General features: G+C 40.6%; 1 protein-coding gene across 4 annotated transcripts in view; it reads right to left on the bottom strand.

Annotated features, from left to right (window-relative positions):
* Positions 1-26,888, bottom strand: part of DGKH (diacylglycerol kinase eta) — a 661,954-nt gene that overhangs the window by 29,290 nt on the left and 605,776 nt on the right. For 3 of the 4 annotated variants that reach the window (XM_069205429.1, XM_069205427.1, XM_069205431.1), the window contains 2 exons: positions 24,735-24,843; positions 23,167-23,297 (listed from right to left, as the gene is read on the bottom strand). In XM_069205429.1, coding sequence (XP_069061530.1) covers positions 23,167-23,297; positions 24,735-24,843 — 240 coding nt within the window. The remainder of the gene's footprint in view (positions 1-23,166; positions 23,298-24,734; positions 24,844-26,888) is intronic. The other variant, XM_069205430.1, reaches the window with a different exon arrangement.

Raw genomic sequence — 26,888 nt, forward strand, 5'->3', positions numbered from 1 at the left:
GAGTTTTCTCAGTGACACTGTGTGGTGTGGTGCGATATGATGAATTCTTTAACTGCTTTATCTATACCCATTTTTCTTAAACGCTTCACTTTTCCATTAATTTGGGGGTGGTATAATGGTGTTCTATTATGCTTTACAGACACACTTGTTCACAAATTACACTATCTCCGCAGAAGAAAACTGAACCCCATTGTCCGTCATGATTTCCTTAGAATTCCTTGACTGGCAAAGACCCTCTGAAAACAATCAATTACTCTCTGTCATTGGTTCACCAACAGGTTAAACTTCAATCTCGAAAAATGATCAATCACAAATATGACGTATTTTGTGTGATAAGAAAAATATGATATAGATCCAAAGAAATTCACACCCACACATTGCCACTCCCTACTAGGGTACAATGGGACTAATTGAACTGTACTCTCAGTTACCAGAAATTTATCATTCGTTTTACATTTCATGCAGTTTTTTCAAAATCTCAATCTCACCATCCATTTTTGGCAACCAAAAACGACATCTTATTTTTTTGTTTGGTCACAGTTGACCCCAAATGCCCTAAATGTGCTGATTCAATAATCAATTGAATCAAACACATGGGCAGAACCAGTCTGTCTCCATGCACCATTTTTTTTCCACCTTGCACAGACAATATGTTCAATATGTTCCAGAACATCTGCAAATCATCAGACACGTTTTTTCTCTTTTGGCCAACCTGATTTCACAAGGGAGACTACTACTTTCAATACTTGATCTTCTTCAATGGCCCTTATCCAGACTTTTTCTTTCCATCAAATTCTTAGGTCTCTAACATGAGCTACAAAACATTCCTCTATTTCAGATTCCCACTCATTCTTCAAGGTCTTCAATGGGTAATCTCGAAAGGAAGTCTGCCCTAGAGTTTTTTCTGTCCAGAATATACTCTATTGTGAAGGTGAATTCTAAAAATCTATCTGATAATCTAGTGATTCTAGCAGTCAAATGTTTTAGTTTCTTCCTGACAGAATGTCTCCTAACGGACGATGATCAGTCGTTAATACAAATGGTCTCCCCAAAGATATGGCTCAAACTTCTCAACACTCCATACACATGCCAGTAATTCCATTAAAATTTACAGAATATTTTAATTCTGCCTGGTGTAATGTTGTAGACGCAAAACCTATACTGTTTCCATGTTTGCACTTCAATTGGGACAAACCTGCTCCCAGTCCATGCTCACACGCATCCACTGTGACAATCGTCATTTGTCCTCCTAGAAATGATGGTAGGGAGGGTGCTTTCATGATTTTTTCCTTAACTGTCAAAAGTATTCTCACAATCTTCGGACCACACAAATTCAACGCCTTTCTTTAGAAAGGCTCTGAAGCATTCAGTCACATTGGGAAAGTTTTTCATTAATTTTTTCATAGAACTTGCAAAGCCCTAGAAAGGATAACAATTGCTCCTTATTCTTAGGTGCTGGGGCCTCAATTATAGATTTGATTAAACTAGGTTTGGGCTTCACTCCTTGTCCAGAAAAACTATTACCTAGGTACCTGATCTCTCTTTTCTTAAAATATAGTTGTCTTTTCGCAGAGTAGCTTTTCTTTTCTCAAGTACTCTCAGCATATCACTCAGCACCCAGCCTTGCTCACTCTCACTGCCTGAAAATATCATAATATCATCTTGAAAAATCACTACTTAAGAAAATCAGTAATCTCATTTGACATTAGTCTCTGAAAAATTGCTGCAGCAGAAGCTATGCTGAACAGCATTATACAGAATTGAAAAATGCCTTCTGATATAATGTTAAATAATGTGATTCTTGATCAAATTCCGTCTGGTGGTACGCTGCCCTTAAATCCAGCTTGATGAACGAACTAGATTGTCCTGTCTTTGTGATCAGATCTTTGATTCTTGGGAGCAAAAGTTGTCCACCCATGTGGCCCCATTAACACGTCTCAAATCCACACACATTCTTAGTTGACCCAACTTTTTCTTTGCTAATATAATCAGGGAAAACCATAAGGCTGCTTACACTTTATCAATAATACCTTGCGCCCACGCCTTTTAACATTTCATAGAGATCATTCTTACACTCAAGGGAACGTTGAGTAACTTGTGCTTCACTGTTGGTACACCTTGTTTGAATTTAATGGTATAGGTAAAATCTGTTATTTTCCCCAACCTTTCCTGCAACACTTTATTGAACTTTTGTTCCCAAAATTCTCTAGTGTCACACACTGACCCAATTCTACTTCTCTAAATTGTAATAGGTTTACCCAAACCTGGTCTTATTGGTATATGAATATTAAGCTCAGTTTGTTATAACTATCCAAACACATGGACACCTTTTCTTGCCAAATACACTTTACCTTTAATTGACTACCTAACACTTAAATAGTAGCACAAATGTAACCAACCAAGCCCATCTGCTACCCTTGAATGCTACCGTTAGGATGTCTGGTGGGAACAAGATTTTACCTGGGCATATCATATTTTATTGTTTTTTGTGACACAACAGTGATGCAAGCACCAATGTCAACTAACAGCTTAATCACCTTCCCCTCAATCACAGCCTCAATGTCAGGATCAGCAGTATGTTTTCCTCCTTCAGTACACTCACATTTCACTCCCAAAACTAATTTCCTGCATTCCTAATGTTTGTAAATCTCATTGAACTCATTCTCCTCACTGAGTATTTAGCGGACACTGCTGTTCTTTTCTCCAAAACACACTCTCAACAAATGGCCAGTCTTTCCACACTTCTTACACTGCTGACCCTGGGCAGGGCAATTCTTAAATGAAGATAAATGTGATAAGGAGTTACATCTGAAACAACTCATTTTTAGGTTCCAGGGCTTTTAAGCACGCCCACCGCAAGCCCATCAGATTTGTTGGTTCGTGGGTATGCCTTTTAAAAATGGCTTGATTTTGTTTGTGAAAGGCATGCATACGTCATGCCTTTTCCAGCATTTAGCCCTCCTTGAACGCACCAGCCAACTACTGAAAATATACGAGGCTCCATGTTTTCAGCATGGTTTCTGGACTACTCTTTCTTTTTATTTCCTATGCAGTGCGATCTTGCTGCACATTCGCCAATACTTTTGATTGCAAACAAACTTCTGTTTCATTTTGTGTGCTCCTTCACGCTCATGGCGTAGCACTTTAAATCGGGTTACTTATGTAAAACTGTATTACTTTTCATTTTCATTATATGTGGCAATAAAAGTCCGGTTAGGACTTTACAACACTAATAGCTCTAAGTCGAGCAAATGTGAGACCCATTGCATTGCAAATGCTTGTTTGAGATAGGTGCAAAAACATGTTTGGCCTAACTGACCCTCTAGATTTTCTATTCTCTGGTGGAAAATTGGAGTCTGATTTACTGGCTACAGCTCTGAAACTAACTTTGGTTTAAGACTCCTCTAGCAGTATCGCATCCTCACATGATCCTTCAATGCTTTTGGCTAGATCTATAAGCTTTGTCTGAGGAAGGATCTTTACATGTTAATAACCACTCTTGCATCTTTTGTGAATTACACCTCACCACCAGTTGATCTGTAATTAGTTCAGAAGTAAAATTATCAAATTTGCATCTGGCTGCCAGAATTTCCAATGCTGTGACGCAAGTATAAATACTTTAATTTGCATTTTGCATTTGTGTGAAAAACCTGTACCTGTGCACTACTGTACTTTTGTTTTAGACAAGAACTTATCCAGTTGGGCCACAGCTGTATCAAACTCATCAAAATCCACCTCCTCTTTGAGTTCAAACTCGGGTAGATGATCATACATATTCTGGCCCTCAACTCCTTAATAGTAATACATTCAACTTTTTTTCTTTTCAGGTCTGAACTTTCACTCTAACAGTGGATCACCGAGTTCTTGAAGAAAAGGAGCAGGAGGAGGTACATTATGCATTGTCTGAAATATATAAGGGTTAATGTATATATACACCTAAAAATATAAAATGTACAAGGAGTAAAAGAGAAAAAATAAAATAAAATAAAGCGTTGAAAGTGGGACAATCGCAAAAGCAAGTGGCAACAGTGTAAATAACACCGTTTTTGTCTTCAATAAGTGTAAAAATCACTGAAAATGGACTTGCACCAGCACGTTTTTTTAATAAGCATGCAAATTGCTAAATGCTTATCTGCACAGTTGCTGTATTTCGTCAAGCGTGCAAATTGCTGGTTGCCAATTAGTGTAACACAGTGTCAAAAGCTGTTCTGACTGAACATTGTTTCTTTAATAAGTGTGCAAATCGCTGAAAATAGACTTGCACCAGCACTGTTTTCAAATAAGCGTGTAAATCAATGAATGCTGATCTGCACAGTTGCTGTATTTTGTGAAGCATGCAAACCCCTACTTGCCAATGAGTATAACACTGTAAAAAGCACTGCTCTTGACTGAGCCTTGTCAAAGTGTCTGTTCTATTTTTACTCTCAACGAAGTGACAAAAATAGTCCTACTTTTATGTTCCTTATGACCATGGATATTATGGAAAGAAGACAGGAGACAGTCAAGGAGATCCCATTGGCCGCTGACAGAATGCGCCTGAAAATGTGAGTATCCTCTTCCTTTCTTTATTCCTGAATTGTTCAATTGTTTTTATTTTTTAATTCTCCTCAGACTGCAGAGACGCGATCTAATACGCTGACACTCCGCAAGTGAAAAATAGTCTGCAGCTGCATGCATGTGCTGCAGCAACTCAACTGCAGTCGCAGATATTCCTTTCTTCCTATCTTAAGTTGCGGCTGCTGTAGAGACACATAACCTGCACATGGTGTGCTCCAGCAGCTGTTGCTCGAGGCTGCCATAAAGAGTACTAGCCTTCATGTGCTGCACACCAGTGGCCATTGACTAATCAATTATGGCCAAAATTGTTTAAAATACAGTTTAGAGTGAAAGCGTGACCATACCTTGTAGCTGCAAAGCGTCGCTTCGCACCTTCTTTAGAGTTTTGAAAACATGCTTAAGATTCTTTGCCTTTCACCTTCGTCCATGTCGTTCTCTGGTTGTTACCCTCTGGAACCTTTTGCAGCGTTATGCTCATCCTGTGCTTTAATGTCTCCGCTCCTAGCCAAAATATTGAAGTGATTTCTCTCATGTGTCTTGATAATCAAGTAGTTTATTGAGGAATTAGATATACGTCCATGTAGCAGGGGCACAGGGATAACTGACACATATGGAATGCAACTTCTCATGACAATGCTGTATTCCATGACCTACCAACAATCTAATTCATACATCACCACAGACCCATCTTGTGGTGTCTGTTGATCGTTTTATGTCAGTGGTGTAAAATCTCTGAGATCTTCTGGGAACTCAAAGATATGTTTTTTTATCATGTGCCTAGCTGTAATATAAATAAAGCAATCAAGTGGGTTTAGGCTGCAATCAGTTGATAAGTTGTACATATAGATCTCCAAAATCCCTAATTGCCCACCTCTCTAGAGTTGATTGTATAAGTAGTTCTGTAAGCAAAAGTCAGAAGGACTACTCACTGGAGATCATAAAAGTAAACATCCTGCATTTCAGATTATTGATGGGTTGCTATGTTTTTGTCTCTATCAGGTCGCTGGGCAAACCTCTTGGCAATAATGTCTTCAATGGGATGACCTCTGTCTGTTTGCATTTAGGTTTCAAGTACAGGAACCTGGTATCTGGATGGTACCAATATTCACAGCAGTAGTACTGAGCTATCAAATAGTAAAGCTCAATATCCGGCACTTTGAATCCCCCTTGTTCATAATGTAATATAAGAGTATCCAAGCTAATTCTAGCCTGTTTACAACCCAGATGAGCCTAATGAGTGAATTTCTAACTTGAGACATAGGCAGGTTTATAAAAAATTAAAGAAGTCTTGGAAGAACTACCTGTTTAATTATGGCTCCTGTTCCGGCCAAGAATAGGGGGAGTTTTGCCATCTTTGTGTTTAGCCTGTCAGGAGACTATAATTCAGTTGGATTACTGCAACTTTGTCTCTGTGTCAAATTATTCCTAGATATTTGAACAAATCATTCGCTGAGCATACCACAAAGTCAAGAAGAACCTTATTCATCCCTTCCATAAGGGGAAATAGTTCAGACTTTGTCCAAATAATGGAAAGGCCAGAAAATCGTCCAAATCTAGTTATTTTTTTAATCAATGCTGGGAGTTTTTTGTAGTGTCTGACAAACAGTAGTATACCGCTATGTAAATGTTTCTCTGATAAGTGTTCTGCCAAAGGCTCCATTGCCAGCATGAATAATAATTATGATAGAGAACATCCCTGTCTGATATCTCTAATTATAAAAGAGTCGGACGTCAGTCTATTGCTCGAATCTGAGCCAATGGTTGTGCTCCGTTACTGTAACAAAAGCTTTTGTCATCATTTTATGCAGTATCTTTATCAGAAAATGCTTCTCCAAAGAGTCAAATGCCATTTTTGTGTTTAATAAGGAAACCACTGCTTTAAGCTCAGATGTCACTTGATGAAAGAGAGCAAAAATTGTGTGGCACTTAATCACAGTGGATCTGTGTGGTACAAATCTGGACAGCACCGGGGAGAATAGTTGGTCCATCACTAAGGTGAGTCTGGAGGCTAATATCTTGGCCAAACGTATTTTATCCTACCGAAGAGATAGTGGTAATATCCCAGCTTCCAGAGATTAAGCATAGACTCTAGTTGTTGGTGGTTGGCGGTGGCAAGGATGTGTTTATGTTCCTTGTAAACTTACCCTGTGAGACGATCTGCCCCCCAGGCTGTGTGTCCCTATAGTCCTTTCATGGTCACTATTATTCCCTCTGTGACGGTGGGTTACTAAGGAATTTTCTATTTAAATCATCTGGCCATACTGTAGCAATCCCATCAGGCAGGTCTGTACAGATCCTGTTTTTCCACCAAATATATGGTGTGTAGTTGTTGGTAATACTGCACCAAAACATTAACTATGTCCTCATTTTTTTTATTAATACGTATCCTTCATCTATGTGCAACTGAATACAATGTTTTCATTGTCTTTTCCCTAACAGAATTCCAGCAAGGGTTCTACCTGGTTGCTCACTTTCACCATATTCCCTTGTCAGGGCATGCTTAGCTACATAGAGTACTTACCTTTCTGCAAGTTGTCTATATGTCTGCAATACTCTGTGCTGATTATGCTGGTTTGTGTAGTGGGTCAATTTGGGGATGTTTTTCTCTAGATCCCTAATTCCGAGCTCCAGTAGCACCATTTGGTAGCTTATATATTTTAAAATACCAGCTTGTTTGGCTATTGGACTGGCTCTTCTGCATACATTAAATGCTTCCCATAAATTTGTGTGGGTTATTACTAAGACTTTATTGTGCTGGGAATATTATAATAGAGCTTCTTCTACTTCACCACCGAAGACCCAATCAAATAATGCTTCACTGGGGAATCTTCAGAGTGGGCAGCATAGTCTGGAGTAGGGAATAGTAAATGTCAATTTCATAGTTGAATAAACTAATAAGGAACTGATGTTTGTGGAGATTTATAGATTCTGTTGTCCATGGCATTACTTCTTCGGAGGTCGGCCAGTTATCAGTGCATGACTATGACCCTTGAAGTGCTGAGTAAAAAGTGTATTCACATTCATAACCACGCTTCTGCCGCCACACATCTACAAGGTCAAATCAATCCATTTTGTCCACCAGACTACACCGCACGTGCATTTTAGTAGCCTAGGGCACCTGAGCAAACTATTGTCAGTGTACATTTAGTGCACATCCCCCACTTTATTAGGTCTGCTTTTATGCAGTTAAATATCAGGAGTATGGCATGAATGAATTAGGGTGTGTCTATATTGGGTTCATATGCATTTACAAGTACTTCTTCCTGGTCCTCCACTACTCCATCTAGCACAATGAATCTGCACTCTGGATTTTCATATTTCTGCCGTAGTTTAAGTTAATCCTGATATTGATCAGAATATTCACCCCTCTGGCATAAGTGCTGCTGGGGAACAAGAACCTTCTCAACCCCTCTCTCCCATTTCAATGCAAACCTGTACGGGCCTCAGGACAGCAGATAAGTTACCTGCAAGTAGGCAATATCTGGTTTGTGACAGTCCAAATGTGATAGTACTTGTTTACACGTACATGGGTTGAGCCACATTATGTACCATAATGTAAACATTAATGGTTTACTGGAATGTCCTGTTGTGCCCTCCTGGTAATCCTCTGCCTAAAGTTAAATACTTGAGCACCACTTTCGATAAAAGTGTTGTATGCCAAATGACACAAACAGATCCCAAACACCCTACCCACCCATACTGAACTTCCTAACTATTAGACTCTTAGTGACATCCTCCTAAAAAGATCTCCAAAATTTATGCTGGTGATACACACCATGAAAAGTAGCAACGCTTTGTAAGAACTAGCCCTCTCTAATCTAAATGCCTCCACTATGTTTATGGTTTGGACCCCAGTCATGCATCATTTTCTAAATATATGCATCTATCCTGAAATTATCATTAATTTGGGTTGGTGATTTCTAGACATTAAGGGGCTTTCTGCAGAAGGTCCGGGCATCTTCTCGGATCTTCCCATGAAGCTCAACTCTCAAATGTGGCTGGTACAGCATACTATACCTTTATCATGCAATGTTTGTTTCATGTCCTGGTACTTCGATCTTGAAATCTAGACTTTCTTGGTGAAATCAAGGAAAATAGATATCGTGGAGCTTGATGCTGCAATGGACCATGTTCTCTTGCCAGTCGTAGTACTATATCATGGTCAAAACATTTCAGGAGCCTCAAGTGGGCATTGCTTAGTCACCAAACAGCTTCCTAGTGTTTTCCCACATGCACCTTTTGAGGTAAATTGACACATAATCGCCATACTTTATAGTTAAGCTGCCAAGTTTGTGTACCAGTAGAAAAAGGAAAGTGCTGAATGGAATCAATGACCAAACTAATCCATGGGAACACTAGGTGAGACTGGTGATTGAAAAAACCTAGGAAGCCACCGTCACATGTTGTGTGCATTTGGCAAGAAGGAGCTGAACTAGGACTACACCACCTCATCATTTCATCGTCCTGTTTAGATGCCTAAGGAAGATGGTCATGCCAGCTCTCTATGGTCAATGGACAAAGGCTCTACTGGTCATTCCCTATAACATATATTGGCTGCCTTCCTTAGAACCTTATTAGCCAGATACTCTGAGCATACTGAATGCAGATAACCTCCTTTTCAAACTTTGAGTTTAAAAGGAAAGTGAAGCTTACCAGGCAATGCACACTTTACTTTTTATACAGTGGTATGCAAGAATCACATAGCAGCATCACAGACATACTACGCAAACAGTCCAGTCAGGGATACTGTCCGGTGTTATTTCTTTTGCTTATGTTCAAAGAGGTAGTAATAATGATCTCTAAAGTGTAAAATAGAAAAACAGTTGCTCATTAGTGGTTACACTCAAAATAGGGAAAAGCATGAGAAACACACTGAATAATGTACACATTAATTGGGACAGCAGCACATGAAGCACCTTTGCCTGCAATTCTGGGCTCAAGTAAGGCATGTTTTCATAATTTCAGACAGTCTAGCTTCTTTCCCATCAAGTATCGGCAACAGCAGGTCTTGTCCCTCAGTACTGGAGTATGTTCTCTAAACTTAAGGGGAGACAGTTTGGCTTTCTGCCTCAGTCCTTTCCTATGTAATTGTGTAGTGAGCTCTCTGAATTAAACATGCATAGCAGGAATGATCAGCAGGTGGAACTATGCATCCTAATGAACCAGGACCACTATCCAATCTTGTGCATTCAACAACGGGAGGCGGCTCAAGGATAGCATTTTAAATTTGTCTTGATGCATAAAAGGATTTAAAAGTCTCAGGTCCAAGTTGGGCCTGAGCAACCATCCTTCTTGATGAGCAAGAAGTAAACCATTGTTCTTGATTAGCAAGGAGTAAAGAGAAGAGATAGAGAAGAAGAGAGGCGATTGCAGTTGCTAGCACCCCCTAGTTTCACCTCTCTTGCAAAGGAGGAGGAAATTTGGATTGGATGAGCTGCCAGGAGAACTGATACTAGGAAAAGTAAAAAAAAGAAATAAAAAAAAAGTCAAGTTAATCTTGATGGAACTCCTTGGCTTGAGAGGTTAATCCTAGCCAGTATGCCACAGCTTGCCTTATTTAACATAATAACATCAATTTCTCAGAGTTATTGTTTCTTAGTAATAGTCTAATAATCCCTGGGGTTGCAAATTCTACTGAGGCAGACGTCCTCATAATGATTGTTGCTCTACTTCTGTTCTCTTCTGCTAGAGCTGGGGGTGGAGACAAACACTCAGCACACATTCACTTATCAGATTTTAGCAGCAGCCAAGCCACAAGCAAATATCCTTTGTCAAGTGATGCTTACCTGCAACAGGAAACTGACTTGCTCAGACCGGTCTGTTCAAGTAAGGTGAGAACAAATGATTATCAGCTGCTCCACTGAGAGGATTTGGTTCAAACCAGATACACACCTGGGCTCCAAAGGCCTTTGCAAGATGAGAGTAGAGGATTGAGCAGAAAAGGCACAACACCACATGCTGATCTGAAGACTCCAGCACATCGGCATCCAAAGGGACGTGCTCAGATGGATCATCTCCTTCCTCACCGGAAAAACACAAAGAATTCACCTCCCACCTTTCACCTCTGAACCAAAGGAGATCACCTGCGGCGTCCCCCAGGGCTCATCCTTTAGCCCCACACTCTTCAAAACATATATGACCTCGCTGGCCAGGATCGTCCGCTCTCATAGTCTCATCATAATTTCCTACACAGACACCCAACTCATCCTCTGTCTCACAGACAAACCCTGCACCACCAGAACCAACTTCCACAGATGCATGACAAGTGTCACTTACTGGACGAAGAACAACTGCCTGCAGCTGAACACAGACAAGGCGGAAGTGTTGATCTTTGGCCATAGCAGCAAGACATGGAGCGACTCATGGTGGCCATGAGACCTAGGACTCCCACTCCCTCCGACCATGCCAGCAACTTCAGAATCATCATTGACAACAAACTCACCATGAAATCACAGATCAATGCCATCTCCTCCGCCTGCTTCCTCACTTTGTGCATGCTACATAAGATCTCCAAGTGGCTACCACTACACACAAGATGCTCTGACATATACGTTCATCACCAACTGACTGGACTACAGCAATGCCCTCTATGTAGGAATTGCCACAGACCTCCTACAGAAACTTCAGACTATACAGAAAGCCACAGCCAGAGTCATCCTTGGCCTTCACTGACAAACCCACATTAACCCCACCTCAGGCAACTCCATTGGCTCCCTGTAGAGAAGAGATGTCAATTCAAGCTGCTAACTCACGCACACAAGGCTCTACACAACAAAGGACCTGCATACATTAACTACCACCAGAACGTCCACCAACCGTTGAGAAGACTACGCTCTGCCTTCCTTTCACTTGCCCATACTTTCCGAATCTACCAAAGCAGAAGTGGAGGACGCTCTTTCTCTCACATTGCAGCAAAAACCTGGAACAGCCTCCCCATGCACCTCCGGACCATCACCTCACTTCCGGAATGCCAAATGGCCCTCAAGACCTGGCTGTTCGAATATGTCTCTGGAACCTGAAAGCACCTGGCTACCCTATTGGATGATCAGCTGTGCTTTATAAATCCTGATTGATTGATAAAGGCACATAGCAGACTACCATCTCAAGTCTAGACTGCTTCACATTACAATTTACCTTGTCATGGCTACACCTACACTAGAGGGCCACAACCCCTCATGTTCACCAGACACACACACCCACACTTGGGAGGTGCAAGAAAGTCCAGTCACAGCAGACTCTAGGACTTTACTACCAAGATCCAGTAAACAGTATACCCAATATGGGGTGATGGTGGAGAGGCCAGTGCCCCACAACTATCAATCAAATGTGACATACCATTAGTCGACCCTTGGTCTGGTGATAGGAGTCGCCCTTGTTGAAAGGAGTAGCACACTGTGGTTGGCTCCTACTCTTGCGATGTTGACTACACCACTGTTATTAAACTGACTGAAGAATCATGTAGAACACCTATCCAGGGACACAGATTTGATTCTCTTGTGCAAGAAATATTTTGGGTATGTGAGAAATAAAGAAAACTGGAGCTACGCAGCTAAGTGCTGCTGCATCAAGGACTTTCAACCCTGCAAAGCATATGACATATTTTCAGTCACTGTAGTTTGGGCTCTTTGGTGACAAATATTGGCTGTGGAAATAGAAGTAGAAACAGACAACTACGAAGTCCAGTAGGAGAACCATTGTGGTTAATGTGGCAAGTAGAAGCAAACAGTAATATGCTCTCATTTCAATAGATATATTAAAGAACAAGATGACACTGGTTCAGCTGTGCAAGAGTTATGAAAGGGTATTTCTGTATGCCAAGATACTTCTTTGGTAACAAACAATGCCAGTCAGTAACACATAGAAGCATCAGCAACACTTGTGGCTTTCAGTGGAACCAAGAGCATTCTATAGACACATCACTATTGGCAAACACAACAATGCAGTGTGCACAAAACTGTCCATCATCAGAGCCAAATTTACAGCGGTACACATTTGCAAAAATTAGAATCACTTCTCATTGATAAACCAGAATCTGCCCCAAAGAAGTAAAAAAAAACAACAACAAAAAACACTTCAGTGTAATGCTGATTAAGACCCTCTCATTTACACAACAAATAAATACCATCAGCTAATTTTACTTGTGTTATTTAAAGATGTTGTACAAAGTGTTACCCCTACTACCAGACAGTATGTGGAGGACAGTCATCTATGCATCAAACATATCATGCACCGATTACTGCAATGTGGTTTTATTTAGGTTTTCCAAAGAAAGCATTCAAGGGATCCCAGAGATTCAAAATGCGTTTTCAAGAGTACTACTTGGGCTGGCTCCTCAATTACACAGTGAACCATCTAAAACAAGCAGAATTAGCTCCCAGTCCAAAGGAATGTACACTTCATAACACTGTGCTGCTGTCGTCAAGCCTTTTGTAGGAAAGGACAGGCACTTACACAAGATAAACTGATGCTCTACTCCCCCAATCATGCACTAAGGTCATCTGAGGCTAGGCGTTTGATGGCTTCATGTAGTAGGTATTTTAAATTAGGGGGGGGGGGACAGAGTTAACTCTAATGGTACCTAAGCTATGAAATGCAAAGACGGAATTTTAAAGTGTGCAGGAGTATTTCTAGAATTGAATTAAATTAAATGAGCTAGAAACTGGAGAAGTGGGTTTCAGATGAGATCTAACCATGTTTGATATAGGGCAAAGACACCAGAGGGGTAACTGGTGTGCTTAATAAATTTTATTGACCATTTGTTCTGCACATTTCTAAAATCCTTCTCATTCGCAAAGTAACAGCTCAAGGCTACACCACTACTTTCTGCCTCTCACTATATCTGGAGGCAATTTATATTAGAAAATGTACATCACACAATGTTCAAAAGTTGTTAAGAATAAACACTAGAATAGATTTGTTTCACGTCTGGTCAAAATATGTATTAGAATCTAAGGTGAATGAGGAAGTGATGAGAGGTTTGAAAGTGAATGATGATTGTTTTTTCTAGGTTGTTGGAGTGACAGATACACATTGGCCTGTGGTGGCTGTGCTGTAGGGAGTTTGACTTTTGTTTAGCAAGAGTCTGGTCTTTTAAAGAAGTGATTTTTGAAGGCTGTTAACATGACCAGTAAGAGAAAGTGGGTATAGTTTTATGAGTTTTTAAGAGCCTGCATTCTGTGGGGAATTGATAGCTACAGGACTTTTCTTGATCTCAGTTTAGTGTACAACCCTGGTGAGCATATTGTCGGATTATGGTCTGCACAAACTGACCATAGATGTTGTGTCAGGCTAAGCCAGGACTTTTTTGAGGGTAAGCACTGTTGTTTATGGAAGCCAGTGATGATGTGTCAAAATGTTCTACCATGTGAAAGAATGACACTGGATAGATATGAAGGTCAAAACCGAAAAGAAGAAAAGTTTAGCTAATTACTTTGATAACCTGCATATGGTGGATTGTAACGATATGGATAGGACCTCTCTAGAAAGGGATTTAGTGTCAAAGGAAATGTATACTATTCTTAATAAGCTACCCAAGAGCAAGGCCCCAGGGCCAGATGGTTTCGCCATGGAACACTTTCTAAGATTTTCGTCTTGAAGCTGTTTGCAACTCACAACCATTTTTGTCAAATGGGAGGCCAGTGGGGTTCTTTATGGACACAATGATGTGTCTTGTTAAGAGTAATTTCATAGGACCCTTAAACCTTCTTAAATGCTGTTGAAGGTTCTTCGACAGTATTCAAACCCTAATAAAGGCATGTTGAACTTTATCTTGACTAACGTGAAGGAGGAATGCTGGTCTTATGGAGAAATTGTCCCTTCATTTTCTCTCTTGGTGGGGTTCAATAGACACCATTAAAATTATGATATTTTTAATAATTACATTTTTCTTTATGATGCTACCCATCAGAATTAATGGAACATATTCTCTGGGACGGATAGACTGGTTGCCTATGTTGTGACAATAAAAAAGGTGAGATTTCTCCTTAAAATGTCTACATTCAATGGAGCTGCATAATTTTCCTAATTTTCTGACATAATCTTCAGATTTGGGACAAAATCTCCATGGCCTCCATAACCAGTACGAAGATATGACAAGAAACTGAATATGCTAGTTTTGCTCCATTTTCTTACAAAAAGTGTCTCTTTCTGTTGCTGACTCCTATATTTTAACTCCCTCCTACGATAAAGCATCTATGTTGTTTGGCAAGGTCCCACTTTATTGATAAAATGTAACCAATGGATCACTTTCAATCAAGTCTTTTGTTGTATAATAATTACAAATAATTAATATAATTAAAAGGTAATTACAAATAATGGAAGGGTATTGTTTTGGACAAAGTGAATGTCTAGAAGGATGTGTCTTGTTTCGCAGCTGGTTACAGGCATGATCCTTGTTCTTTTTTTTTTTTTAACTTAGTAGTTTTAGATTTAGTTCAGTAGTATAATCTTCCACAGAACTGTAAAAGGCAGTATGATAATCTGGCTTGCTCTCTACAACACGATTTGGATGCATTAATGTTGTTTAATGTATCCAGCGAAGCGGTATTATCCGTTGGGGCTAATCACATTCATGGGAGTAAAGCTTCCTTTTTATGTATATTCCTACACACCCATGGTATGCCAGGGATGAGTCTCTTATTGAACGTTTGTGGTACTTTTATTTGAACTCCGTTTGACAAATTTGTACATGGGGGAACTTGTCTTCCAGGATTCACTCTACTTCTAGTTTTGCTAGCACCACTCACACTCTTTTTATCCTACAACAGAATAATCTGTACAGCATTAGCTTTACAATGAAGATTAAACATCAAAATTTGTGTTCATCGTGTGGCTGTCATAAAGGTAATGGCTGCATGTAGTTTTTGTTGGCCCAAATGAACAAGAAATCCCGAACAGGGTTTGCTCGAGAACTAATGAGATTTGTGGTGTGTCTGTTCCTTTGTTAGCTCTTAATATTTTTTGGGTGGGGTTAATGAGGATTGATCTGTTTGTCAACCAGACGCTAAATCAATAGCTATTATGTTGGCATTTGCAAGACAGACATAAATATTCACTTTGCCTTTGCTATAAAATGTGATAAACTTTTGCTACCCTTGACATACTTCTTAAACAAATGTTCACTATCTTCATATAATTTGTTTCAAGTTTGTAAACCGCCAAATTATGAAGTTCTCCTGTATTATGTTCTTATGTGGTGAGATGGTTTCCAAAGTTCTAAAATGACTGTTTCATTGCTCATTATACAATATGCATTTGTACGTATGCATTCATCTCTCTGCTCAAATGTAAATGAGATTCTTTGTAGTGTGTACTAATTGACAAATTATTGTTATTTCTGCCTTTATGTTTGTTATTTCTAATATTCTGACATTTTTTCTCTCTTGTACTTTTCTTATATCCTTCTTTTTTCTCCTTTTTAAGTTATTTTTCATTCTAAAATGTTACCCCATTCATCATATCTGTTATCTATGGGATAATATATGGAAAATGTCACTTACCCAGTGTACATCTGTTTGTGGCATGTTCCGCTGCAGATTCACATGCTGGGCACTGTTCCTGCCATCTAGTGTTGGGCTCGGAGTGTTACAAGTTGTTTTTCTTCGAAGAAGTCTTTTCGAGTCACGGAACCGAGTGACTCCTCCCTTTTGGCTCCATTGCGCATGGGCATCATCTCCATCTTAGATTGTTTTCCCGCAGAGGGTAAGGTAGGAGTGATAGAGTGAGAATAGTAAAGATGTCCATGCAATGGGATAGAGATGTATGTAGAAAGTTGAGGTAAAGGAATGTTTATTTACATATGTACAATTTCTAATTGCAACTTAAACGACTACAGGCTCCCGGGGAGGTGGGAGGGCGCATGTGAATCTGCAGCGGAACATGCCACGAACAGATGTACACTGGGTAAGTGACATATTCCACTCAGTGGCATGTGTAGCTGCAGATACACATGCTGTGCGTAGACTACAAAGCAGTAATCCTCCCCAAAGCGGTGGTCAGTCTGTAGGAGTTGAAGTTGTTTGAAATAATGTTCTTAGTACAGCCTCTCCTACTGTGGCTTGTTGTGTTGCTAACACATCTACACAGTAGTGTTTGTAAAAGTATGAGGTGTGGACTAAGTGGCTGCCTTACAAATCTCTGTCATTGGTATGTTACCTAGAAAGGCCATTGTTGCTCCTTTCTTTCTAGTGGAGTGTGCCTTTGGTGTAATGAGAAGTTGCCTTTTAGCTTTTAGGTAACAAGTTTGTATACATTTCACTATCCATCTGGCTATGCCTTGTTTGGATATCGGGTTACCAGTATGGGGTTCCTGGAATGCGACAAACAATTGTGTAATTTTACGAAATGGTTTTGTTCTGTCTATATAGTACATTAGAGCACTTTTTATGTCTAATGTATGCAGTGCTCTTTCTGCTACTGAGTCTGGCCGTGGGAAGAAGACTAGAAGTTCCACTGTTTGGTGTAAATGAAACGGTGAAATTACCTTTGGTAGAAATTTTGGATGTGTGCGGAGAACCACTTTATGTTTGTGTACTTGTATAAAGGGTTCCTCAATAGTGAAAGCCTGTATTTCACTAACTGTTCGTAATGAAGTGATTGCTACTAGAAATTACACTTTAAGAATTGGATCTGACAAGAATGCATGGTTTCAAAAGGTGGACCCATGAGTCGTGTAAGTACAATATTAAGATTCCACGAGGGTACTGGTGGAGTTCTCAGAGGTATGACCTGTTTTAGTCCTTCCATGAAGGCTTTAATGACTGGTATTCTAAATAGGGATTTTGTGTGTTTAATTTGCAAATAAGCCGAAATTGCAGTGTAATGTATTTTGATGGATGAAAAAGCTAGATTAGCTTTTTGTAGGTGTAGTAAATAACCTACAATGTCTTGTATGGACGCATCCAACGGTGTGATGCGTTTTGCTTGGCAGTAGAAGACAAATCTTTTCCATTTGTTAACATAACAATGCCTGGTTGCAGGTTTTCTTGCCTGTTTACTGACTTCCATACACTCGTTTGGAAGATTTAGATAGCCAAACTCTAAGACTTCAGGAGCCAGATTGCTAGATTGAGCATTGCTGGATTGGGGTGTCTGATCTGCTGTTTGTGTTGCGTTAACAGATCTGGTCTGTTTGGAAGCTTGACGCGAGGTACTACTGAGAGGTCCAACAGTGTAGTGTACCACGGTTGGCGTGCCCACGTTGGTGCTATAAGTATTAGTTTGAGTTTGTTTTGACGCAGGTTGTTAACTAGAAAGGGAATGAGTGGGAGAGGGGGAAAAGCGTAAGCAAATATCCCTGACCAGTTGATCCATAGAGCATTGCGCTTGGACTGAGGGTGTGGGTACCTGGACGCGAAGTTTTGGCATTTTGCATTTTGGTTTGTGGCGAACAGATCTATGTCTGGTGTCCCCCACTGGCGAAAGTGTTTTTGTAGTACCTGGTGATGTATTTCCCACTTGTGAGTTTGCTGGTGATCCTGACTGAGATTGTCTGCTAATTAATTGTGAATCCTTGGGATGTATTGAGCTATTAGGCGAATGTTGTTGTGAATTGCCCAATGCCAAATTTTCTGTGCTAGGAGGCAAAGTTGCGATGAGTGTGTTCCCCCTGTTTAAGTAGTACATTGTTGTCATATTGTCTGTTTTGACAAGAATGTGTTTGTGAGCCAGAAGAGGTTGAAAAGCGTTTATTGCTAGGAAAGACTGCTAGCAGCTCTAAGTGATTTATGTGTAGCTGTTTTTGCTTGTTGTCCCACTGTCCTTGTATACTGTGATTGTTGAGGTGTGCTCCCCACCCAATCATTGATGCATCTGTTGTGAGAATGGCTTTAGGCACAGGGTCTTGAAAAGGCCACCCTTTGTTTAAATTTGTGGAGTCCACCACTGAAGCAAATAGTGTGTTTGGCGGTCTATCAACACTAGATCATGGAGATGACCCTGTGCCTGCGACCATTGTTTTGCAAGGCACTGCTGTAAGGGCCGCATGTGTAACCGTGCGTTTGGGACAATTGCGATGCATGATGCCATCATGCCTAGGAGTTTCATCACAAATCTGACTGTGTAATGCTGATTTGTTTGTATTTTTGGTACCATGGTGTGGAATGACTGTACCCTGTGTGGGCTTGGACTTGCAATCGCTTTTTGAGTGTTGAGTGTAGCTTCCAAGTATTGCTGAATTTGGGATGGTTGCAGGTGTGATTTTTGGTAATTTATTGAAAACCCCAGTGTGTGTAGGGTATCTATTACATAACATGTGTGATCTTGGCACTGCTCTTGGGTGTTGGCCGTTATTGGCCAATCGTCGAGATATGGGAATACATGCATGTGTTGTCTCCCTATGTATGCTGCTACTACAGCAAGGCATTTTGTAAATACTCTGGGGGCTGTTGTTATCCCGAAGGGTAACACCTTGAATTGGTAATGTTTTCCTTGTATAACAAACCTGAGGTATTTTCTGTGAGATTGATGGATGGGTATGTGAAAATACGCATCTTTTAAATCCAGTGTTGACATGTATTCCCCCTGTTTTAGTACTGGGACTACATCTTGTAGTGTCACCATATGAAAGTGTTCTGATTTGATGTATAGGTTGAGAGTCCTGAGATCTAATATTGGCCTTAGTGTTTTGTCCTTTTTGGGAATAAGAAAGTACAGGGAATAGACCCCTGTTCCTTTTTGCTGATGAGGTACTAGTTCTATGGCTTGTTTTGTTAATAGTGCCTGCACCTCTGTTTGTAACATTGTCAAATGGTACAACAATAGTTTGTGAGCTTTTGGGGGAATATCTGGCGGAAAATGTGTGATTTCTATGCAGTAACCATGTTGGATAATTGATAGAACCCATGTGTCCGTTGTTATTTTTGCCCATTGATTGTGGAACATTTCCAGTCTTCCTCCCACAGGGGATGTGTGTTGGGGAAAGGTGATGGCAAAGTCACTGCTTGGTGTTAGTGGCTTAGTTTGTGGGCTGGAATTTTCCCCTGGATCTTGGAAATTGCCCTCTGAAGGACCCTCGAAACCCCCCTCTCTGATATTGTGATTGGTATGAGGGTCTGTGAGGTGGATGGTTCTGATGGCTGTGGCCTGAAACCCCCCGATACTGCGGTTTTCTAAATGTCCCTCTGTATTGGGATGAGTAAAGCACTCCCATCGCTTTGGCTGTATTGGTGTCCTTCTTCATCTTTTCTATGGCTGTGTCCACTTGTGTGCCAAATAGCTGTTGCTGGTTGAATGGCATGTTGAGGCCCGCCTGTTGAATCTCCGGTTTGAAACCTGATTATTTAAGCCATGCATGGCGTCTAATTGTCACTGCAGTGTTTACTGTTCTTGCAGCAGTATCGGCTGAATCCAATGCAGACCTTATTTGATTATTAGTTATTGCCTGTCCCTCCTCTACCACTTGCTGAGCTCTTTTTTGGTATTCTTTGGGGAGATGTTGAATGATCATCTCGCCCCAATGAGCTCTGTCATATCTTGCGAGGAGGGTCTGAGAGTTCGCTATTCACCACTGATTGGCTGCTTGTGACGCTACCGTCTTTCCTGCCACATCAAACTTTTTACTTTCCTTATCTGGAGGGTGTGCATCTCCAGATGAGTGGAAGTTGGCCCTTTTTCTCGCCGCGCTGACCGCTACCGAATCAGGGGGCAGCTGCTGGGTGATAAATACTGGGTCTGACGGTGGTAGTTTATATTTCTTCTCCACCCTTGGTGTTATGGGTCTTGCCTGAACAGGCACCTGAAAAATCTGTTGGGCATGTTTAAGCATGCCTGGGAGCATGGGTAGACTTTGTTACGATGTATGTGTAGGGTACAAAGTATTAAAAAGAAAGTCGTCCTCCAGTGGTTCGGTGTGCATGCTCACATTGTGGAAAGCAGCAGCCCTAGCCAAGACCTGTGTGTAGGAGGTGCTATCTTCAGGTGGAGAGGGTTTAGACGGATAGCACTCCAAGCTATTATCTGACACAGGGTCATCATAAAGCTCCCACGGGTCTGTATCTTGATGCAACTGCACAGTGTGTGTGGGTGACTGTGCAGTGGGTGTAGCAAGAGGAGAAACAGTTCTTTGAGGAGAATGCAGAGGAGAATGTGCTAGGGAAAACTGGCGTGGCGGAGATTGCTATCTTGGCACTTTAGCCTTTGGCTGCTCAGTGTCCGAACGTCCTTGGAAAGCAAGTTTCCTTTTCAATTTAAGAGGAGGTGCTGTAAGGATTTTTCCAGTATCCTTGTGGATCTGTATCCTTGCTTGTCTCTCATCAAATTCTTCCATTTGGTGAAGTTCTTCCTCGAATCTGTGGCTTTCATCGGTTTATAAAGTCCATGCTCCTCAGTATATGAGCCTTTTTCCAGCTCCGACGCCGGGTTTTTTGGCACCGAAATGCCCATGGTGACAGTAGGCCTCGGTTCCGAAAGAATCTTTCGGGGTTTCAATTCGACGAGTCGATGTCGAACTTTTTCGGAGACTGTGTCTCGACTCGAGTCTGAAGTCTTCGATGCAGGTGTGGCCTTTTTCGGTGCCGAGGGTGTTGCTTGGTCACCGCTTGATCTCTTGCGGGTAGAGCCATGGCCTTCCGGCAGTGGCGTCCCCGAGGCCTTTTGTTTGGGCTTGGAGTGGCTCTGGGTTTGAATCGGGGCAGGCGTACTCAAGTTTTGGCCTGCTGTCAGTGGTCGGTCCGCGTCGGAATCGTCCGAGTCGGATCCTTGAATGGAGATGGCTATCTCCTCTTCTTCGACGTCGAGGTGCTCAGTACTCTTCAACGCCATTTGTAGTCGTCTCGCCCTTTGATCCCTCAATGTCTTCTTGGAACGGAAGGAACTGCAGGCCTCACAAGTATCCTCTCGGTGGTCCGGTGACAAACACAGATTACAGACCCGATGTTGATCTGTGTATGGATACTTTGCGTGGCACTGTGGGCTGAATCGGAACGGGGTCCGGTCCATGAGGCTTCAATGCTTACTGCGGTCGGGCCGACCAGGCCCAAGATGGGCGCGGGTGCCCCAAAGGGCAACCGAAGGTGTGTTTCGCCGATGCAAGATGGTTCGCGATCGAAAACAATACCGGCGATTTTTGGCGATCTTTTAACTTTTCCGAATCGAATAACCAGAGCGAAGAGGAACACGTCCGAACCCGGTGGTGGAAAGAAAACAATCTAAGATGTAGTCGATGCCCATGCGCAATGGAGCCAAAAGGGAGGAGTCACTTGGTCCCGTGACTCAAAAAGACTTCTTCGAAGAAAAACAACTTGTAACACTCTGAGCCCAACACTAGATGGCAGGAACAGTGCACAGCATGTGTATCTGCAGCTACTCATGCCACTGAACATTGTATTACTATTCTTCCATCATGTTTTCCTTACTGTTTCTTTGAAGCAGTATGGATACAGTTATAATTCATACTGAATATATTTGAATATTGTGTTTAGCATGTGTATTCATTCATTCTGCCTTAATCTCAATAATGTCTTTCAACTAAAAAGAATCTACAAGCATAGTAGATGCACAAATCAATAAGAGGCCAGGACTATTGCTATTAAATGGAAGACGATTGCTTGCTGAGTGAGGAATGTTTTCTGATTGAGAAAGCATTTTCGATGTTAAGCAATTTGGGATTTTGTGAAGTAGTAAATCGATTTCAGAGGACTTTACTTCTGATATTTCACACACACTCAGACCTCTTACTAGTGCAGCAATGTTGGTGACCCCCATCTCACTATTCTACTTGTATATGCAAGAGAGTCAAACTGAACACCTCAGTTACTATATCTTCCAGACCCTTACATGCACATATATACCTGTGGATTGCAAGCAGCGCCACAGCAATCACATCTATCTGTGGTTGCACATTTTTCATTGTATATTTGTCACATAATTGTCGCTGTCAAAGGACCTCAAAATATTTTAGACACAAGGTTCTCTAACTGTGGTCAAGATAATCTAGCCCCTTGCAAGGGCCACAAATATCAATAAATTAGGAACAGAGTTCCTCTCAATTTTCCAATGCATTAAGTTATGCATGATGCAAGTGTTATGTCCTTACATGCAGAATTAAGTGACCATCAAATGTCAGCCACTGATGTACATTAATATTTAGAAATATTTAATAGAAAAAAGTTTTTATACATAAAAGCATTTACACATCATTAATAACATCATGCTTTGTCAACAGTTTTGCTGCTGACATATAGAGTAAACAGAATTGCAATTAATACATTGTTAGGTTTCAATATTATATCAATCTGCCACCTTCCACACTGATCCTGTTAGGTAAACTGAGGTGCTTTTTAGAATTTTTTTGTTACTTAATTAAAGCATTGGTGCAAGAACTGCTACGTTTGACAAAATCAAGGCTTTATTTTAACCAGCCATCGTGAATAAACACATTATTTATGAAGAATACTTCACAGAAGGAAATGTCCATTAGTGCTGATATCCTAGGCTGCAAGTACAGAGTAACACAGAAGGAGTGCAGGTGACAGGACAGTGCATGTTAGTTTACTGCAGGTTTAACACTAGAAGCCAAGCTACAAGCACATAACAGAAAGGTGGGGAAAAGGGATTTTTTGTAGTCAAAGAAAAGTCCCAAAGAGCAGAAGAAAGTAGCAACAAAGGAAATACCTTAAGATCTCGCCTTTCCAGGTGAATTAGCTCAGAACCGCGGATGTCATGGCGGATGAAGATTTCTCTGTACTCTCCCAAACTGAGCAGATCCAGCCAAGCAGCAACTTCATCCGTGCCCCATTTTTGAACTAACAAAGTTAAGAGCAAAACCCCCTTAATTTGTACATGCTCAAATGCATTATAGGCAAAGGTTAGGGCAAAGAGTGGAAAACAGAGTAGAAACGCAGTGCTAGCAAGGGGAAAGGCTGAAGGTGTAGACTACACACAACTACCACTTACATTGTATTTTCATGCAGGTTACAGATCAGCATTAATCGTAAACTAGCTACTGTCTAAACAAAGGACAGGGTTAATTGCTTTGCAGCCATGCTTTCAGCTGTTTTTAAGCCATTTTCCTCTATAAAGATATTGAAACCTCACATATATTGACCAATTTACAATTTTACTTATAAGGATCAGTGAGGCAAGGTTTAGATGTGTTTTGCAGTTTATCAATCATCTCTGTATAACTTTCATTAAGAACCATAACAAAAAGAAAATATTGGTTATAAGTAAAATATAAAGTATGTTCCATAATTCATTTGTTTTTGTATGAAAGGCACCATGTTTAATAGTATGAACACTTAACTGCATACATCATGTAAACAAAATCCTTGAAATTGAAAAGTAGGGTGCTCAAAATGATAAAAGCATATGTTGCAGTACATTAACCCTATGTGACACTTACTCTTCATTGTACACAAATGGGGCCTAACATGACACGTAGATTTGTAATTAATGTTTGTTTATATGCTGCTTTGTACATGTTCCACTTTACTGCTTACCTTCAGGATGTATCTATAACGTATTGTTGAGGGAAACACCTACATGGTCATTTTTAAAGCTGACATGAAAGTGAGAGATGCTGAACATGAAAAAATCAGCTGTGGTTCCTGCTACATCTTGAGATATTCACATTTGGGTACAGTAGACAGCCTGGGAAGTCTAGATAAGACTGGCATGTTAGTAAGGGCATCAGCAACCACCCAAGGGCTGTGAAAGGTTACTAAAATGAGGCCACCCCTTTTACACAACTCACATTAATATAATTAGTGAGTGACTTGGAGAGGGAGGAAAAACAAAAGTACAAGCAAAAACTTTGTAAACATTATTTGGGTTCAGACAGCTCCAATACAGCAAGCCTAGGAACCAGATGACATACACTGTGCACTGTTGGGTAAGTAGTTCTGGTGTCAGTGAAATAGTGCACAGTTATTTGCATCAAATAGCCAATGCCAAAAAAAGATGTCTTTTGGACCAACAGAACTGTGCCTTTGGCTGCCTGGTCATGGGGCAATTTACATAACCAGGTCCCAAAACTGAGCCTTCAAAGCTCCAAAATGAAAGAAGGGAAAACAAACTTTTCAATTTGAACATTAAATATAGATTATCACATTGGATTTTGTGCTCAGTGATACCTAGTTACCATAATTGATGAAATTGCAGCTGTTTCTGCATGAAACAGGGATTCATGATATCCAGCATGACATATAACACAAATTTCTGTTGCAGGATCAAAAACATACCAGGCGGAGGACTGGTCTTATGTTTTTGGACTTTCTCCTTTTTAAACTTTGGCACTATTCGAAATACTGTGCTTCTGCTGTTTCTTTTAGCATATTCCAGAGGTGGATCCTATTCAAAATTGGTTAAAAAAAAAAACAGAAACAAATCTTAAGTAATCACAATTTCAAATTCAAACTATTGCAGAAGTACATTCTCAGTGCAAATATAAAAGACAATTTACTCTTAATGTTATATACCAAAATAAGGTTGTCCATTACCTTTACAGTACAGATTATATTCAATGACCTGGTAAAATGAATTCTTACTAATGAATATTCCAGTAAGAACATGAAGTCAGGCCTGGATCTAAAATACAAGGTAATAGCAACCACCTTCAGTAAACTGCAGATCTCCTGTGTCATAAGCTAAATGTTAATTACCAGTAGACATCTGTTCGTGGCATGTTAGATTAAAATGCTATGCATTATCCTGTCATGGGCTCAGAGTACTGCAACTTATTTTTCTTTGGGGAGGGTTTTTAAGTCACAGGATCGAGTGGCTCGTCCTTCTCGGTGCTACTGCGCATGAGCAGCGAGCTCTTTGTTGGATTGTTTTGCCGCAAGCAGGTGAGAGATAGAGTATAGAGAAGTATAGAAAAGGGTATGTCCATGTGAGTATAAGGAAATATATATACAACTATCTACAAACAGAAACTAACTGAAATGGCCACAGGCTCCCGGGGAGCAGAGAGGGCGCATGTGAATCTACAGCACTACATGCCACAAACAGATGTCTACTGGTAAGTAACATTTTCCGTTTGATGGCATGTGTGGCTGTAGATACACATGCTGTGCATAGATTGTAAAGCAGTCCTCCCAAACAAATGTGGTGCCTAGCCTGTGGGAGTTGCAGTTGTTTGAAAAAGTGTTTTCAGGACAGCCTGTCCTACATTGGCTTGCTGATGAGTGTGAACATCTACGTAGTAATGTTTTGTAAATGTGTGTGGCGTAGACCAAGTAGCTGCTTTGCAAATGTTAGTTAGGAGGATATTCCCCAAGAATGCCATTGTGTCACCTTTCTTTCTTGCAGAATGTGCTCTAGGAGTAAATGTTAATTGTCTTTTTTTGCTTTAGCGTAACATTTGTATACACTTTACAATCCATCTAGCTATGCTATATTTTGTAATAGGATTTCCTTTCTGAGGTATTGAAAAAGCCACAAAAAGCTGCTTAGATTTTCTGAACACTTTAGTTTTGTCAATATATTACATTATAGCTCTTTTAACATCTAATGTGTGGAGTGCTCTTTCTGCCACAGAGTCCGATTGTGGAAAGAAAACCAGTAACTCTATAGTTTGATTAATGTGGAATTGTGAAACAGCTATTGATAGAAATGTAGGGTTTGTACGCAGAACTAGTTTATCAGTATGTATCTGAAAGAAATGCTCCTCTAATGTTAAGGCGTGTATCTCATGAATACGTCTTAGCAACTAAGAAAGCCACTTTGTAAGAAAGGAATTGTACAGGACATAAGTGAAGAGGCTCAAATGGAGGGCCCATGAGCCTGGTGAGTACAATATTAAGATTCCAGGCAGGCACTGAGGGTAGTCTGGGTGGGATTACTCTTTTAAGGCCTTCCATAAAATCTTTATTGAATGGTATTTTTAATACTGATGTATGTTGTCTGTTTTGTAAATATGCTGCAATAGCAGCTAGGTGTAGCCGAATGGATGTATAAGCAAGATTTGCTTTTTGCAGATGAAGAAAATAACACAGAATGTCTTGCACTGATGGTGTTAATGGATCAGTGTGTTTAGATTGAGAGTAACAGACAAAATGTTTCCATTTTGCTGCATAGCAGTCTCTAGTTGTTGGTCTACGTGCCTGTTTTAAAATATCTATACATTCTGCAAGCGTCTGAAGGTAACTAAACTATGACTTCAGGAGCCATATTGCAAGGTTGAGTGATTTGGGATCAGGGTGCCTTATTTGTTGGAGATTTTGTGTGAGAAGATCTGGTTTATGAGGGAGGTTCTCATAAGGTACTAGGGAGAGATCGAGCAGAGTTGTAAACCACGGCTGGCGAGCCCATGTGGGTGCTACTAGGATCATTTTGAGAGAAGTGTGTTTGAGTTTCAGCACCAGGAATGGAATGAGTGGGAGAGGTGGAAAAGT

Source organism: Pleurodeles waltl, chromosome 8, assembly GCF_031143425.1.
Source record: "Pleurodeles waltl isolate 20211129_DDA chromosome 8, aPleWal1.hap1.20221129, whole genome shotgun sequence".
In the NCBI taxonomy this organism is placed as follows: domain Eukaryota; kingdom Metazoa; phylum Chordata; class Amphibia; order Caudata; family Salamandridae; genus Pleurodeles; species Pleurodeles waltl.